Raw genomic sequence first — 16,414 nt, 5'->3', positions numbered from 1 at the left:
AGGCTGCAGCCGCGGAGCCGCAGCATCGCCGTCTGCGGGCACCTGGGGGGGAAATATTAACGATAACGGCAGGAATACAATGACTCTTTAGGGGCCGCTCCGCAGCCGGGCAGGGAAAACGGCGTAACAGACCCCAAAACGTGTGCGCAGGGGAGGGGGCCCCGCTCCTCCCCGCCCCGGGACTCCCCCCCACCCCCCCACCCCGCCCGCCGCGGGTGTCGCAACCGCGCCCGGCCTCAGCCGCGCCCCGCGGGGAGGAGGGGGGGGGCGGCGCGCAGGCAGCGCGCAGGCAGCGCGCAGGGGGCGCGGGCAGCGCTGCCGGCCCCGCGCCCGGCCCCGCCGGCCGCCCCGCGCCGCGGCGGCTGCGCGGCCGCGCTGCGGCGCCGCCGATGCTGTCGGTGCCGGTGGCGGGCGCGGGGGCGGCGCGGGGCGCGGGCTCCCTGCCCCGCCGGCGCACCATGTGCAGCGGCGTCGGCTGCTTCTGGGCGCTGCTCTCCGCCGGCCTCCTGGCCGCCTGCGCCGCCGCCTTCCTCTCCCCGGCCTGGCTCCTGCCGCCCGGCCGCGCCGCCGCCGGCTTCGGCTTGCTCTGGCGCTGCGCCGGGCCGCCCCGCGGCTGCCACGGCTCCGCCGGCCCCGGCGGCTTCGGAGACATCCCCTCCGGCTCCTGGCAGGTGAGCGCCTCCGCCCCGCGGCCCCCCCTCCCGCCCCTCGCCTACCCCGGGCTCCCCGGCGTGCCCTGTCACCGCCCCGGCATCCTCCCTGCCCTTCCCGGGGCTCCCCGGCGTCCCCCCATCACCTGCCGGCATCCCCCCATCACCTGCCGGCATCCCCCCGACGTGCCCCGGGCTCTCCGGCACCCCCCCCATCATCCCTCCCACCCCCCCCCTAGTCCTGCCCCAGGCTCTCCGGTATCTCTCTGTCCTCCTCGCCTCCCTGAGGTCCCCCTGTCATCACCCTAGCATCCCCCGTTCTGACCCAGGTTCCCCATCATCCCCTCATCCTGTCCCCCAGACCTGCCCCAGCATCCCTGTCCCGCCCGGAGCATCCCGGGCATCCCCTGCATCCCCCCATGTAGCCCCCGAGCATCCCCTGCATCTCCCCATGTAGCCCCCGAGCATCCCCTGCATCCCCCCATGCTGCTCTCAAGCATCCCTTTCATCCCCTGCATCCCCGCTCTCCTGTCCCTCAGCACCCCCTGGGTGTACCGTGGTCCTCGTGGGGCCTCATCCCTTTTTGGGATGTTCGGCTGCGCTTGGGATGCTGCTTGGGGTGCCTTCCTGCCCGTGTGGCGGTCAGTGCAGCCTGAGCGTGGCCGTGGTGCACGTCCCACCCATGGCCCCGGCAGTGCCGCGGGTCTGACCCGGCCACCCTGCCCCGCCGGGGCTCCCGGCCGTGCCTCGCTGCCGGGGCCTCAAATCCCTCTGGCCTGCCTGGGCGAGCTGCTGCGTGGGCATGCGGGAGGGAGTCGGGGGCGAAACGGGAAAGGTTCGGTGCTCCCCGGTGGGGTGTTGAGCATCGCTTGCCGGCTGAGTTTGCTGACCAGGAGAGGAGCAGAGGGGTGGCTGAAACTGCTGCCCCTGGGACACGAGGATCCTGAAATCCAGCCTGGACGTGGTGGACTGCGGCCGTTCCCCTGCCTGTCCAGCCCGGGGTGATGCCCTTGCCAGGTTTTGGGAGGACAGAGGCCAAGGCCTCCTCGCTTGCCCCATGGGGCCTGGGGCTGCTGCGGTGTCCTGGTGTGACAAAGAGCTGCCCGTCCCTGCTGGGTGTGCGTGGGGACATCACAAAGCCTGGCACCAGCATCCCACCGCCCGCTTGCCCCTGCCCTTTCTTCCTCCTCTCGGTTCCTTTCCTTTTATTCTTAGCTTCTTACCCTGAGGTTGTGAGTGCAATTTCACTATCGCTGCTCAAAACACATGAGCTTTGACTTGCTCCGGGTCGCTACGTTGCAGAAATCCCAGTACGAAGGCTAAATCCCTGAGAGGTTGTGGCTGTGCCCGGCACAGTGGGTGTCAATACTTGAATTTCTCAGGCTGCCGTGAAGCTGCGCTGTTCTCTCTCCCTGGACGCCAGGTCTGCGTGCGATTGCTTAAATCCCGTCATGGTCCTTAAAATTGCCATTAAAAACAAATATTCTGAGTTGCAAAGAAAAGAACTGGCTGCATAAAATCCTTCCTATTTATACAAAAACGTGCAAAAATGCTGTCGTTTCCGTAAGTTGGCCTTTGTTCCGATGTTTTTGCAAACGTAATTCAGATAAACACTTCCAAGTAATAACAAACTTTAAAGATAAGAATGAAGCTCAGCAGTGACTCATTTGAACAAGCTTCAGCTCCACGCAGCCTCAGCCATCTAATAGCCTCTGAAAAGACTTTAGATCTGGAATATAACATAACGCAAAGCCTCTGAGCTCCTGAGCTTGGGCTGTGGCAGGGATGAATAATATCAGAGTACCGAGTGGAGTTTACAGGGGATTTTGTTGACACATCCTTGTCACCTTTATTAATGCCACCCAAATAATTCATGAACAACAGAGTGCAGTCTCCTTCAGGGGAAAGTGCTCCCCTACCAGCTTTCCGCCACAGTGAGGATGAGAATGCCTGTTGTGATGGTTATTTGATGGGGTGGAATATAATAAAATATCCCTGACAGCTTTGCTAAGGCAGGCAACAGCTTTGGCTTTTGTGCATGAGCAGCCTCCGAACCCGCACGCCTCAGTGCTCAGGACGGGGGGAGCTGAGTGCCGTGACTCCGTCCGCAAGTTCAAGCAGGACATTCTCCTTTTTGGAGAGATGGGGAAATGGCAACGCTTTTTTCTTTGCTTTCAGAACTTGTGACATTCATTTCCAATCTTTCAAGCAATCCTGTGGGCAGCTCCTTCTTTCAATGAAAGCCAAGAGCCTAACGTGGACGGGAATCTGTGAGCTTTTGAAAAGAGCCACCAGCTTTTTGCTGAAGCGGCGGAGGTTGGCAAGAAGGGTGTGAAGCTGTGGCTACGGGGGGCAGAGGAAGGAAAAGCCAACATGGGGGTCAGGAGCTCTTCTAGCATGAGGCTGGTGGCACATCTGGGGGGATGAGGAGGGCACATCTGGGGAGGATGCTGACAGCACATCTGGGGAGGATGCTGATGGCACATCTGGGGAGGATGCTGGGAGCACACCTGGGGAGGATGCTGACGGCACATCTGGGGAGGATGCTGACGGTGCACCTGGGGAGGATGCTGACAGCACATCTGGGGAGGATGCTGACGGCACACCTGGGGAGGACACCCAGCGACGGCGCACAGGGGCTGGGAGCAGCCCGCAGCCGGGATGTCCATCCCCGGGAACGTTGTTCTTTTTGTTTCCTGAAACGTGCAGGGTTACCACGTTTCAAATGTTTCCCTGTTCAAATGCGCCGATTTGATGAAGGGGTGGGGGAGTGTTCAGCCCTGCAAATGATCGTTAATGCCAGTTGTGTGTTTGCACTTGGGGGATTATGTTAATCATGCTACAAATGGTGCTTTGAATCATGTCTAGAGGTTAATTAACATGCCTTTCTTCTCTTAAGAGGGCCTTCAAGTCTGCTTAGAGTTGCTGGCTTTTTTCTGCTTCCTTTCATAATCACTTTGCAGCTCTCTAATATCATGGGTACCTTTAATTTAACCCTGTCAGTGCTCAGGCTGCTGGGGCTTTGCACCGTGCTCAGCATCACGATGGTGATTTGATGGGGTGGAATGTAATAAAATATCCCTGACGCCTGGAGATGTTGCGGCCAGGCCGTCTGGTGCAGGCTGAGACCTTGCAGGAGCTGCTGGAAACTGGAGAGGGTCTGGCTGGAGCTAGGTGAGGAGAGAGGATGGTGATGGGGATACTGCCCAGGGGCCACAGCCAATTTATGAGCGGGGCCCGTACACAGAAGATTAATGGAAAGGAGGATCCGTTGTGGGAGGACCTGGAGCTGTGAGGGCTGGAGAGGGGCATCCCGAGGGGTGCAGGTGCCGTGGGGAGAGGGGATTGCTCTTGGGAGCCTGACTGGTAAAGCTGGGAAAAACAGGTGAGCGTTTCAGCCCTGAGCTGCTTCATCGCATCCACTATTTTTCGCCTTTTTGGTGCCAGGTCCCTGTGTGCATATGTGTGCGTGCAAAATGGTGCTTTATCCTGAGCTAATTTATTTTCTCTTTCAGTGGGAGCATTTGGCTCATGGGTTCCTGTCTCAGTGCTGCACTTCGGAAGCTAGTGCTGCTTCATTTCAAGTTTCTATTTTTATTTTTCCAGATAGTCTCCAATTATTTTCAGGCTTTGCCAAGCATGTAATCTAAAATAACAAAGAAGCTGATCAGCCCATGGTATTCAGGTTAAAACCACATGGACCACTTGCCTATGAAGCCAGTGATGTACTGCTGGAGCAGAGCACAAAATAACCCACTCAGGACAGGGGGGAAGGCTTTGCATGGCCCCAGGAGTTCCCTGGGTGGGTCTTTCCTGGGTTTTTGCCCATAGCAGGACTTGAAAAGATTCAGTGAACCTTAGTGAAAATGCGCAGTAAACCTGCTTACCCTTTTATTAGAAAACGCTGTACGGTTTCATAAACCTTCATTGCCGCTTTCTCACCGTGTCAGTTCAGCACTGGGTTCCCAATGTAATCTGAAGTTTGCCCGTTGGGGTCAGATTTGCGGAGCTACGAGCAGCCCTGTTCCCAGTGAAAAAGCATGTGGGGTGCTTGTGGAGATTGGAAGCTATCTGGGAAATCTGTCGCTCCTCTTCTAGCACAGGCTCTGGCACAAGGGAGAGCTGAGCGTTTTGGGAGCTCCCAGCTTGCGGCACGACCTAAGCAGGGAGCCACGTGCGAGACTGGCGCTTGGGCAGAGCCTGCTCTACCTCTGGGAAATGTGTATCAGGCCAGCGTGTTAATTTGGGTTTATCAGGAAATCAACTTCTATCTCCTCATCCTAAGAACTTCCCACGAGAGCAGATCCTTCCCGACTTACTCTGTCTACCCGTCAGTTTGATTTTTAATTGCACTTACACAGCCTTGGCAAGAGGTGTAAGCGCTCAGCAATTCTTGAAATCACTGTCTTCCTCTTTAGGCATATTACGTTGCAATAGACTTTATCTCCTTTCATTAGCCACCCAGAGTTTTTTGACCTACATTAACAGAACAGAAAATACCCTGTGTTGGGAAAACCTGTAATTCCTGGGCTCGGGCCCTGTGTTTCAATGCTCGAGTAGCGAACCATAACCAGGATTCACTGACCAGTGAATCGCTCACCACTAAGCTGGGCTGAAATGGGTGCTGAGACAGGACCAGCTTATGGGTGGGCCGTGGAAGGTCAAGGTGATTGAAAAATACAGCCAGGCTGCTTCCGGGATTATTTCTATCATCAACTCCGCTCTCAACGGGAGATGGAAGCTGCTTTGCTTAAACAAAGGCATGGAGAGGTGTATTAGCTGCGGCATCGCTGCTTGGGCTGCAGGGCCAGGGGCTGGGCAGCAGCTGGGGCTTAGCTGAGAAGTGGCCACTCGTGACAGTGATGACTGGTTCACGCTGGGTCGCCTGCCCATAAACCTGCTGGCCAAACAGGGAGTCCTGAACCCTGCACCTTAGGAAGGGCATCGCCTGCGCCCATCAGAGACATTTTGGGCTGAATGTTGCCTTTCCTCCTTGTAGGGCCCAGGACAGAGTCTGGCTCAGGGGTTTTGATGGTGGGACATTCCCTCCATCCTCTTGAGGCTGCAAGCCCCACTCCCTTCCGGCTCCTCTCCACCGGCTTTGTAAGGAAAAGCCAGATGGGAGAGCTTTGTGACCTGCCGGGTGTTCCTCGGCCCAGGAAGATGAGTCCAGCTTTGCTGCCAGCGCCGGGAAAGGGCTTATCCCAAGGAAGGATAATAACAGAGTGCGGGTAAGAAGGTCTGATCTGGTACCCAGCAACAGCACACTGCTTGCTGCCTAATTAAAATTTCATTAAGTTGGTTCGCATCCCTTGATGGAGGTCATAGGCACACCATTGATGTGCTAATGTCTTACTTTTTCCCTTTTTTTTCTCTTTCACCACTATCCATCATCCTTTTAGATAAAGCAGTGCCATTAGGAACTGCTTTCCAGTGTCCCCAGATGGAATGGCACTGGAAGAAAATAAGTCTGATGAATTACAGCTGTCTATCTGTCTCTTATTTTCTCCCTAATTAAAAAAATGCATTTTTTTTTCTTGAATCAGTTTGGACATTAACCCCTCTGGTGTTTGTGTTGAATACCCTGATTAGCTTGAAAGTGGGAAAGTTACCTGGAAGGCCAGGACTGGATGAGCTGCATCTGGGGGGGGGGTGTTTGCTGAATTTTGTGTGTGAGCAGCTAAATCTGGGCTGGGGAGAAGTACCCCCTGTGCATGCTGTGGCGCGGGCAGGTCCCCATCAACCAAATCCTTCATTTGAAGGGTAAGAAATGAGGGCTGGAGCCTCCTTGCCTCCTTTGTGTCCCTGTGCCCCAGCGCAAAACACCCTGGCTCAGGAGACATCAGCCACCTCCCTGGCAGCATCACGCCTGGGGCTCTGCGTTACTGCCGGGCTGGTTTGGGGAGGTTGGACCCGCTCCCACCGTTCCCATCGGATGACACCAAGTGCTTGCCAGTGCTGCTGGGCAGGGCATAGCATCTGCATGGGAGCAGGATGGAGAGGGAAGATCAAATAGGAAGGAGAAAGCTCTCAGATGGCGCCGAAAGGAAGGTAATTGCCGGGGAGGAGAAGACGAGGATGTGTGGGATCCTCTTCCTGGCCGTCGCTTTAATGCTGACCAGATGGCGGATGTTTGTTTCTGTGACTTGTGTGGGGGAAATATGAACAAGCTGCGAGGCTCGATCCACCCACCCCTGCGCACGCAGCGTCTCCTGCAGAGGCAGGCGCCTCTCTGTTGTGCTCAGGTGATATTCCTGGTTTGTACCAAGATCTTCTCTTGCGCCTTTGCCCAAGGAGAAGGCACTGCTCTTTTGGGTGCAGGGCAGTCTCGCCCAGCGTGGTGTGGGTGAAAGCAGGGGGTCCAGTGCAAAACTCACGGGAAGGTTTGGGAGGCGCGAAGGACCTGGTGGCCACGTGGTGCCGGTGGCAGCGACTCGCGCAGTACAGGCGCTGGGGTGGAGGGGAGGCAGTTTTCCTGCTCCAGTGCCGCTGCTGCCCTGCAGATAGATACCAGTCTGAGTATTTGCGCTGATCCTTTCCAGTCTCTTTATTTGCCCAACCACTCCTCCTCTACCAGGAGCCCAGCCAGGGCCATCTCAAGCCACACAGTGGAGCTGGGCCCAGATGCCAACATCTGCATCTGCTTCCCAGCATCAGCCCCTGGTGTGGCCTCCCAGGTCCTTGCCAGCATTGCTGCAAATCCCAAACCCCAGGTCCCCACTCAGCACCTCCATCCAGCGCTGATTTTTTTTTTTAACAAGGTTAAAAACCCTGGTGTCCTTTTGGTTTCTGCCTCTCCAGGTACAGCACTATTCAGTTTAATCCCAAAACATCTTCCCTGAATGAATATTTAATCACACAGAGCTCTGATGGGAAGGGACCGCATATCAAAAAAGAAAATGCTTTGATTAATTTTGCCCCCTTTTCTCTTACAGTTGCTTTTACAGCCAGTTTTTCCCCAGCTTGCTCAGGGATTCTCAAACCTTTTCTGCCTCAACAGACAGCCCCAGAAAGCCAGACAAGCTCTGACTTTCACTCTTTCTTTTTCTCATTTAGCCCATTGCTTTATTTCTTCATTATTTAGGGTATTTATTTTCTGCCCCCATTTGCAAAGATGCTTAAGCATTTGAGCAGGGCTGAAATACCCAAGCAGTCTGTAACCTTGCCTTCAGCCTACTGCTCCGGGTACCACGGGGCCCATCCGGGATGGCAGCTCTCGGGGGTGGTCAAATTCCAATTAATAAATTGCATTAATAAACTAATGTGCATCACGGTGTGACCCAGCGCACAGGATGCGATGGCAAGAGCTTTGCCAAGTTGGTTTGTCTCTGCCAAGCCAAACGCTGGGTACCATTTCTCAGCACTGACTCATTGGCCTGGACACTTTTTTCTCCCTTTGCCTTTTTCACTTTAAACTGCAAAGATCATGGATGCTGGTTTCTAAAGATGGGTTAACTGTTTTTTTTAAATTTTCATTAGGGATATTAAGTGATTCTTCCCAGGATGGTCATTATCTGATGTTTTAATTTTGATTTTTTTGGTGAATGAAACAGCATCTTCAGCAGATTTATTGCTTAGTGAATGGCATAGCCATGGCGCGTGTCAGACCTGTAAAATATTAAAATAATGGGTAGCGGATTGTTGTTAATTGGAATTTATTACGCTACATAAAGGCATATTTACAGTCCCACCAGGGGACTATTAATTTGTTTGGGGATAAACAATTAATCTCCCTGGGAGTGGGAGCAGAAAATCTGACACGGTTTTATGTCTTTTCCCAGCACGGCGGAGGCAGGATAGCTCACAGCCCCGAGGCTGCCGGCCTCCCCGGGGGTCTCCCCTGGCACGGATGCGGGTCTGCGATGCCTGGGGAGAGGCAGCCCACCAGGCAGCGAGGTCCCGCTTCTCCCTGGGTGGTTTTGCAGTGGGAGCTGTGCTCTCTGCTGTGATGAATGGGCTTTTTCCTGCCCCTGCCTGAGCTGGGCTCTCATGGACGGCCTCGATGCATCCCGTTTGTTTTCCCCCTGTCTATTTTTGGGTTTCAGCTTTTGCATCCTGTTTCCTGCATCCTCTCCTTTCCGCTCAAGATGCAACAGGCACAAACAGGGAGGAGAGAGGGAGGTGCTGTGCAGTTGGAAGGAGATGTTTTTTAGCTGCTACTGTTTGGTACCTTTGCTCCATGGACTTCTTCAAACTTAAGGCTCATTATTCTTCTTTGAAAGCAGCTGTTTGATCTGCAGGTGCAATTCCAGTACAGGGCAGGAGCACTTGGGATAGTTCCCAGCCAAGACCCTGGAAAGGTTACAACAAAAGCAAAATTTCTGTTTTACAAGAGCTTATCCAGCGTTTTGGCAGGTAATGCCAACACGTTAGGGAAAGAAGATCACGCCTTGTGTTCAAGCAACTCTGGCCATTGTGTACCAGCATAATGTAGGAGCCAGGCTAAGACCGCCGGCTTGCAGCAGGGTCTCTTGCAATCTGCCCTGAAATGGCCCGTGCCACCTATTTTGGGGCAGCTGTGCTGCTGCCATCCCTTATGCCCCACGGCAAAACCGCTCAGTTGCATTACCCTTTCTGCCCCCAGAGCTGCCCCGCGGCTCTTCGGTGGCTTAAGCATCCCTCACCCAGGTGGTGAAAAACAAGCCTCACCATTTACCTAAGCCTCTCACCCGCATGAATTTTAACACATTTATTCAAAATGAGACCTTAGTTCCCTTTGCCAAGGCCTGGTTGGATTTGGTCGATACTTAGCCACCACTGCTCGCATCAGGGGGCTGCTGGCCCCGGGACCCCACGGTCTTGCTGCCGCCTGTATGAACCCTGACGGCAGGACCCAAAGCAGACCCGCTCATCTTTCAGTGTAACGCTCACCTGCACCCATGCTGTTTGTGCCTTTCCTCTTGGCACTATGTCCTGAAAACGTCTTTGCACCTTTCTGCGGGGATTAGCAACCTGAGCGGCTCATCAGTTGTTTCCAGCAAGAGCTGTGAGTTTTTAGGGCATTTGCGCTACCATAATTAAGATGAACCTAGATCATTAAAAATAATATGCTTCACATGAGAGAGGAGCAAGCCAGCTTCACAAGACCCCTTTCTGCTGAAAAATTCATCGCTCTGAATAATTAATGGTCCTCATGAAGGAGGATGGTTTGCATGTTGCTGGGTGGAAGGTGAAACTCAGACGCCAGGCAGAGTAATCTCTCTTTTTTTTATGAGTCTGTATTTCCTCGCTGCCCTGCTGCCCTGGGAGCGGTGGGGAGCAAGGGCCACGGCTGCTGCTCCTGTGGGTCCTGTGCGATGGGGTCACCCATCCCATCGTAAATGTCATGGATCCGTCCTGGGCTATGGAAGGGATAAGGGGGTGGTCCCTGCTGGGGGTGTCCCAGCCTCGTCTCTTTTGCCCTGAAGCAGCACTTGTCTCTTTGGGTCTCAGTGGCTTGGAAGGCACTGGAGAGGAGCAGATACCCCTGCTGCCACAGTCCCTGCCGAAACAGCCTCTCTGTTTCTCTTGGTAGCTGTTTGCACTGCTGTGCCTTTTACATTGCATGTCAGGAATTAATTTATTGCTGGGACAGCGTTTGCATTGCTTGTGTGGTTTATAAATAGACTATAAATAAGATGCTGATTTCTAATCACTGCACAGCACCGGGGGAAGCGCACGCACCAGGGTGTTGGGACAGTGCTCGTGCTCCCCTGGCCTTTCCCTCACCAGCACCAGCGTGTCCCTTTTCGGAGTGGCGGCAGCTCCCTGGGAGGACCCGGCAGGCAGCAGCTCTGCCATCACAGCACCCGCCAGTCCTGCTGCTAAAAAACAGCTCAGCAGGAAGTAACGCAGGTAGATGTAGGGCAGTGCCAGACCCGTGGGGCAGCACCGCTAGTGCTGGAGGGTTTTTTCAGCTGTTTGGACCCCCCCTGTAACCATCACAGGGTAAACCCAATTCCTCTTCCCCCGCTCAGCCTGCCTGTGGTTCCTGCAGCATAACTTACATTTAGCAGATTTTTTACTCCTGATTTGTAACCTCTTTGGTGAGCGGGACCAAATGGAAACATGGATTGGGTTTGTTCCTACCGTAACCACAGTTGCCCAAAAGCTGAAATATAGGGGGCAAAGTAAAAGGGGAAAATTGTGCATTTTTAACCAGAACGTCTCAGCAGGGCGAGAGGGCTGGACAAGGGCGGGTGGAGGTGGGACCTGAGCTCCTCAGGGCAGCTCCCGCATAGGTTATTAGGAAAATGGGGCTGAGACGTGTCTTACAGCTGTACTGCTTTAGGGAGCCAAGACGCTGACGTAACTGCAGGGTGACTCACCAAAGGCAGGAGCGTTCCGTGGAATTTGCCGTGAAATGCTGTGAAATGACAGGACTTGATGTGGCTGCTGCAATGCCGGGACCGAGGTGCCCTCGCGCTGTTTGAAGGCTGCCATGAGCTGGGTGCTGGAGGCACGGGTCCCCTCGCTGCCCGTGGTCACGCTGTGCCCCTGGCTGGGCTGGCACGTGTCCCTGCCACTACGGGGACCACCTCTCTGCCAATGCCATCCCGTCGGCAGAGGTGGAAATGTCACCTGCAATGGGGACAGAAACAACAACAGTGGAGTAATTGGGTGCCCATACCCAAGGGCGAGCTATTTTTGCCATAAATTAGTGCTTTTCCCAGTTCTAGATGCTGATGCAGTTTGCCTCATACTGCCAGAATATTAAATAGCAAAACCGCTTCCACCCCAGCCAGGTGATGACAGGGGGACAGGCTGCCGTGCTGGCCTCCCCTTTCACTGCCCCTCCGCACTGTGCCAGCCCCCGGGGAAAACGCTGCCCACCGGGCACTCCTGTAGCTTCTGGCACCCCAAAGCATCATCCCACAGTGTGAGCTGGGATTGAGTACCAGCCCCAAACAACCCAGTTTTGTTGCAAAAGAGGCTATGTCAAAGAGGTGGCTGCTGCAGGGAAAGGCTGGTGGGGCTGCCGGAGGTGAGCTGGGCTAAGGGGTGGGAGCAGCCTGCCGTGGCGGCGGAGGCTGGCTGCAACGAAACCTTTGCAGGAGCCGGTTCCCTGACACGGAGCATCGTTGGCAAAATACCTTCTAATTGCCAGGCTTGCAGGGGCGGGCGCTCTCATGAGATACATTTTGGCTCTCAGTGGAGGCACTGACACGCGTTGCAGGCACCTGATGGCACTTGTGTTAGTGATGTAGCCCTTCATGCATGTAACAGGTTTGCTATTATCACCATAGCCCGAATACTAATAACCCCTGGGACCAGGTGACAGGTAAACTGTGGGCTCAAGACTTAACAGTGAATTTAAGCAGCAGAAGGTGGAAGGGAAGAGGTGGGAGAAGCCACCCATGACCGGGCCCCACTTTCCACTTCAAGAGGGGGGATTCTTGGGGAGGTGTCGTGGCGGGGGGGACGACCTCGCTGACAGCCCTGCGTGTCCTTTCAGACGAGCGCCGTGCTGTGTGCGGGCGGCTGTGCCCTGCTGGCCCTCAGCTCGCTGCTGGCCATCGTCGCCGTCCTGCTGCCCGGCGGAGCCTGCGAGAGGCGAGTCTGCACCCTGGCTGGCTACATGCAGACAGCAGCAGGCAAGTGACGGGGAATTTGCTTTTTGGGGTGGAAAGATGGGGTTTACCCATGGTGCTGCCCAGCCATTCACAGCATCCTGGATCTCAGCAGCAAGAGGCACTTGCAAACCCTAACCTATGCTGGGAGAAAAGAGAGCAGCCCTTTGCTTTAGCAATTGCCTCCTGTATCCATGCTTATAAAATCTATTGAAAATCCCCTCCACCCAAATACACAGGTCTCTGGCAGGGATCCTGGGCTGCAGGTCCCACCCACTGCCCCCCGCTCAGGCTCGCGTAGGGCAGGGGGCTGCAGCGAGCAGTGGAGACCAGGCTGCCTGCTGGCAGGGTGCTGCTGCACCTCCTGGGGTCTAGCAGATCCCTCCTGTGAAGCTTGCAGTCTCATCTGGGCCTCATTGCAGTTACGCCTCTGGTGGGATTTCCCTCTCTGAGCCTTACAGCCGAGACAGGCCGGTGCCCATCCTGTCCTGCAACTCCCCTTGGCCTCCCTGGGCAGCCCTCTTGATGCTGCATTTGCTTCTATTTCCATTGCAATTGCTTATCCTTCTGCCTCAGAGAAGCACTAATGCAGAGGGGAGGAGGCAGGCAGCTGGGGAAGGTCTGTCTCCCTTCTGTGCTCCCTGCGGAGGGACAAACCCCACCCGAGACCGGTCTCCACTGCAGGGAGCTGCATCTCCAGGAGCTGAAGCATTGGACCAAACAACCTCAACTGGACATGAGCCACGACAGGAGATTAAGCCGCCCATTTGTGTCTGTGCCTGAGAGTAAACTCCTTTCCTTGGAGAAATCCTCAGGGCCAGCCAGGCTTCGTTATCTGCCTGGCAGCATTCAAGCAGCTTTCAGGGGAAATCCTGTTACGCACTCTCCTCACCAGGGCTCATCCCGTGGGAGCCGATTTGGGAACAGATGGAGGGGTCTGGTCCATTAGCCACGGCTGCTCCGGCTCAGCCGGGCTGTGGGTGGGCATAGGCAGCTGCACCCCCCTGTGCCCCATCACTAGTGACCAATGCATCCCTTAAGCCACAATTTGGGCATTGCCATCACCCCCTATGTTGGCTGGTGGCTGATGGGTCCCCTGGATGCAGGGCAGAGGCTGGAGGAGCCCCGTGCCCACAGGTCTCAGTCCCAGCCCAGGAATGGTGCAGGTCACTGGGAGGTGGCTCAGGGTGGCCCTGAGGGTGGTCTCCCATGCAGGAGAGCAGTGGGATGGAAAGGGGGAACCTGCATTACCTTTGCCCAAGGGGGTAGCACATCCCTGCTGCGCCAGGCTCTGCAACGAGAGACAAGCGGGTGTAAGGCAAGGGATTAGGAAGAGTCCCTGGGAAGGAAACTGACTGTGGCAGATAAATACAAATGAGGTGCTCTGAGGGGTTTTGATAATATTGAACAGGCTGTAAATAAACTGTAAGCTCTAAGCGTTATTGACAAATGAAAATTTACTGGGTACATTTGAGCAAGCTAATGGGTTGCTTTAAACCCTGGCGGTGCCTTGCTAAGCATTTTGTATTGCGCTTTTTAATTTTGGTTCGCTGTGGATTAATTCCCATTCAGAGTGAGACAGCCCTGAGTCAACAGAATTAAATGGTTTAATGTATTTGGATTCAGAAATGCTGCCCCCCCCCCCCCCCCCCCCCAATAATTTCTCTCCCTGTTTCCCCCCTCCCCAGGAGGAAGCTCTTCATTAGAAATCAGGTGCAGCTGGGGTGACAGCAAGAGAAATTCCTCCCCCAAAATCACATTATCTCAGAGAAAAGCAGGGGTTTTAGGGGAGATGAATTTACATGGGAGAGAAGGAAAGCAGAGCAAGCCCATGAGGTTTAGTACAGCAGCTTTCTGATGGGGAGGTGGGGGAGAGGAGGCAGCTCTGCCAGGGGAGCCCCTGAAAACCACCACGAGATACCCATGGAGCAGCGTGAGGGAGGAGGGGGCCACATTTCTCCCAAAGCCCAGGTTTCCCTGAAGCACAGCCAGTCCCACAGGCACCTTCCCTCTGCCTGTCCCGACATTTCCCCCCTAAAATCAGAATTTGCTCCTATTTTCCTATCCCACAAAACCAACTCAAGGTATTTTGCAGAACACCAAAGGCATGAGTAGATAAGCTTAATACTACAAAACATTGAATCAGGCAATCTAATTTTCCAATAAAGGGCCAGGTGCATTCAGCCAGGAGCATGAAACATGCTATAAAGTGCATGAACAGAGGCACCGGCAGAGCCAGAATTGGTCCCCACAGGCTCTGCACCACATCAGACAGATGCCCTGAGCCACACTCACATAAATCCAGGTGCAGAGTCCAAGCTGAACCAAACAAGACCCAATCCTGAGAGCAGCCCCACAGCAAGGGGCAGTCAGGGTCAAGCTATGTCTTTAACACTTTCCTCCTATTTTTTAGCAATCCAAGCTGTGTCTTTTCCAGCCCCAGAAGGAAGGAAGATAGAAGCCTCATACAAATAGAGCAGAGCATTAATTGCAGACACAGACATGCCATCGGGGTTCAGAGCTGGGCTAATTGCCACCATACATGGAACACATGATTCCTGATGCCTGGCACCCACCCCTTAGAAAAAAAAAACCACCAACATATCCACACAAATGACAAGAGGATGATCCCTAATGAAAGAGTAAATGAGCAGCAGAGCAACAGGGAAAGGAGGAAGGATAAAAGACAGAACATTTGCTCAGCTCTCACACCCTACAAACAAAGTCAGAGCTGCCCCAGAGAGAATAGAGACAGGGCTCACTCCCTGAGCATGTTGCCAGCTCACTAAAATTAAATTTCTGCTGTGATACCTCCTCCCAAACCTGCATAGCAGCACCACCAGAGAGAGTTAAGGTGGCCAAGCTGGCCCCATTTATGTGTGGGTCAGTGGGGCAGTGCCAACCCCCAGCTGCAGCCCATCGCTGCTGATGGAGAGGGGCCCTGGGGCTAACCCCGGGAACAGGGAGTGCAAATGGGTGCAGAGCTGAAATCCTGCCACAGTCATTTTTCAGCAAAAGTCTCTTTGCTGGCATTTTAAAAATAGGAGTTAATTCCAAGGAGAAATATCTCCTGCCATATGGGGCTGTGAGGGGAGGGCAGGGGATGTTCTCCAGGGCTGGCTGTGCCTGTGCAGCCTCTCTGGTGGCTTCCAGGTGCTGTGCCAGGGACCTGGGGTTTATAGCTGGACATTACAGTTTATCTCTGCAAAGCGCTCAGACCAGTTTTCAAGTGATTGCCAGTGGCAAAGCTGCTGGAAGGAGCGCGGAGCCATCACAGTGTCTCAGGCACTGGCTTCACCCACGGGCACCCGTCGGTGATGCCCTGGGGAGCCCCGAGGCCCCGCTCTGAGCTGTCACACACAGCCCATACAGTACCAAGCAGTGCCACTGCATTGGGGAGTGTCCTGAAGACCGGGGGTGCTGAGAGCCAAAGCAGCCTCTGCGGGGTTTCCAGCGTGGACCATGTCTGCTCCCCGGCCCGGGAGCATCTGCGCTCCCATGGGAATGACCTTTCCAGGGGAGTGAGGCTCGCTACCGGTGGAAACTGAGATTTGAGCCGAGGCTGAATAAACCCCATCAAACAGCAAATCCAGGCAGATTTCTGCTTTTGGGGCTTGTGGGACTAAGGGAAGGATTATGGATCTGCTGTTGGATTAAGCTGCTGGTGACTGTACTCTGGCACCAAAGCGGATTGCATCTGCTGCTTAGGAAAAGCAACAAGTCTTCATAGGCGGGCAGCGGGGACTAGCAGCCTCCCTCCACGGCTCCTTTTGCTACTCTAAAAGCCTCAATAAAAAACAGGATTGTGTTGCTTTTTGGAAGCTTTTCACCATGCGCTTTTCAGGCAAAGGGCTCTTGCTTTGCAGGCAAGTGGTGGCCGATCCATCGGTGGTCGGTAACTGGATGCACCCCCAGCCGCCCCATGGCTGCAGATCCTTTCCCTGGTCTCCAAGACGTGCCTGCGAAGTGGCCTGGCAGGAGGAGGCTGCAGAGCTTTGCACCTCGGCGAGGGCACAGGCACATTCAAGCGTGAGGGAAGCCTTCGGGGAGAGGGTTGCTTTCACCCCACGCTGCTCTCTGTCTAATCCTACCACCATCAACTCACTGCTCAAGACAACCCAGTGCTGAGGGCAAATGATCCTGACCTGCCTGTGCCTTTCTAAGGCTCTTTTGGTTTCAAAGAGCAATTTCCTAGCATCGCTACGACAGAATCAG

At 54.8% G+C, this 16,414-nt stretch overlaps 1 protein-coding gene across 1 annotated transcript in view; it reads left to right on the top strand.

Annotated features, from left to right (window-relative positions):
* Positions 1-389: 389 nt before the first annotated feature.
* Positions 390-16,414, top strand: part of LHFPL7 (LHFPL tetraspan subfamily member 7) — a 66,047-nt gene continuing 50,022 nt past the window's right edge. The window contains exons 1-2 of the mRNA XM_059829322.1: positions 390-671; positions 12,085-12,223. Of these exons, the coding sequence (XP_059685305.1) occupies positions 390-671; positions 12,085-12,223 (421 nt within the window). The remainder of the gene's footprint in view (positions 672-12,084; positions 12,224-16,414) is intronic.

The sequence above is a fragment of the Gavia stellata genome, chromosome 25 (assembly GCF_030936135.1).
Source record: "Gavia stellata isolate bGavSte3 chromosome 25, bGavSte3.hap2, whole genome shotgun sequence".
Taxonomy (NCBI): domain Eukaryota; kingdom Metazoa; phylum Chordata; class Aves; order Gaviiformes; family Gaviidae; genus Gavia; species Gavia stellata.
The sequence above is the reverse complement of the archived record's forward strand: the minus strand, read 5'-3'. Positions and strand labels throughout refer to the sequence as shown.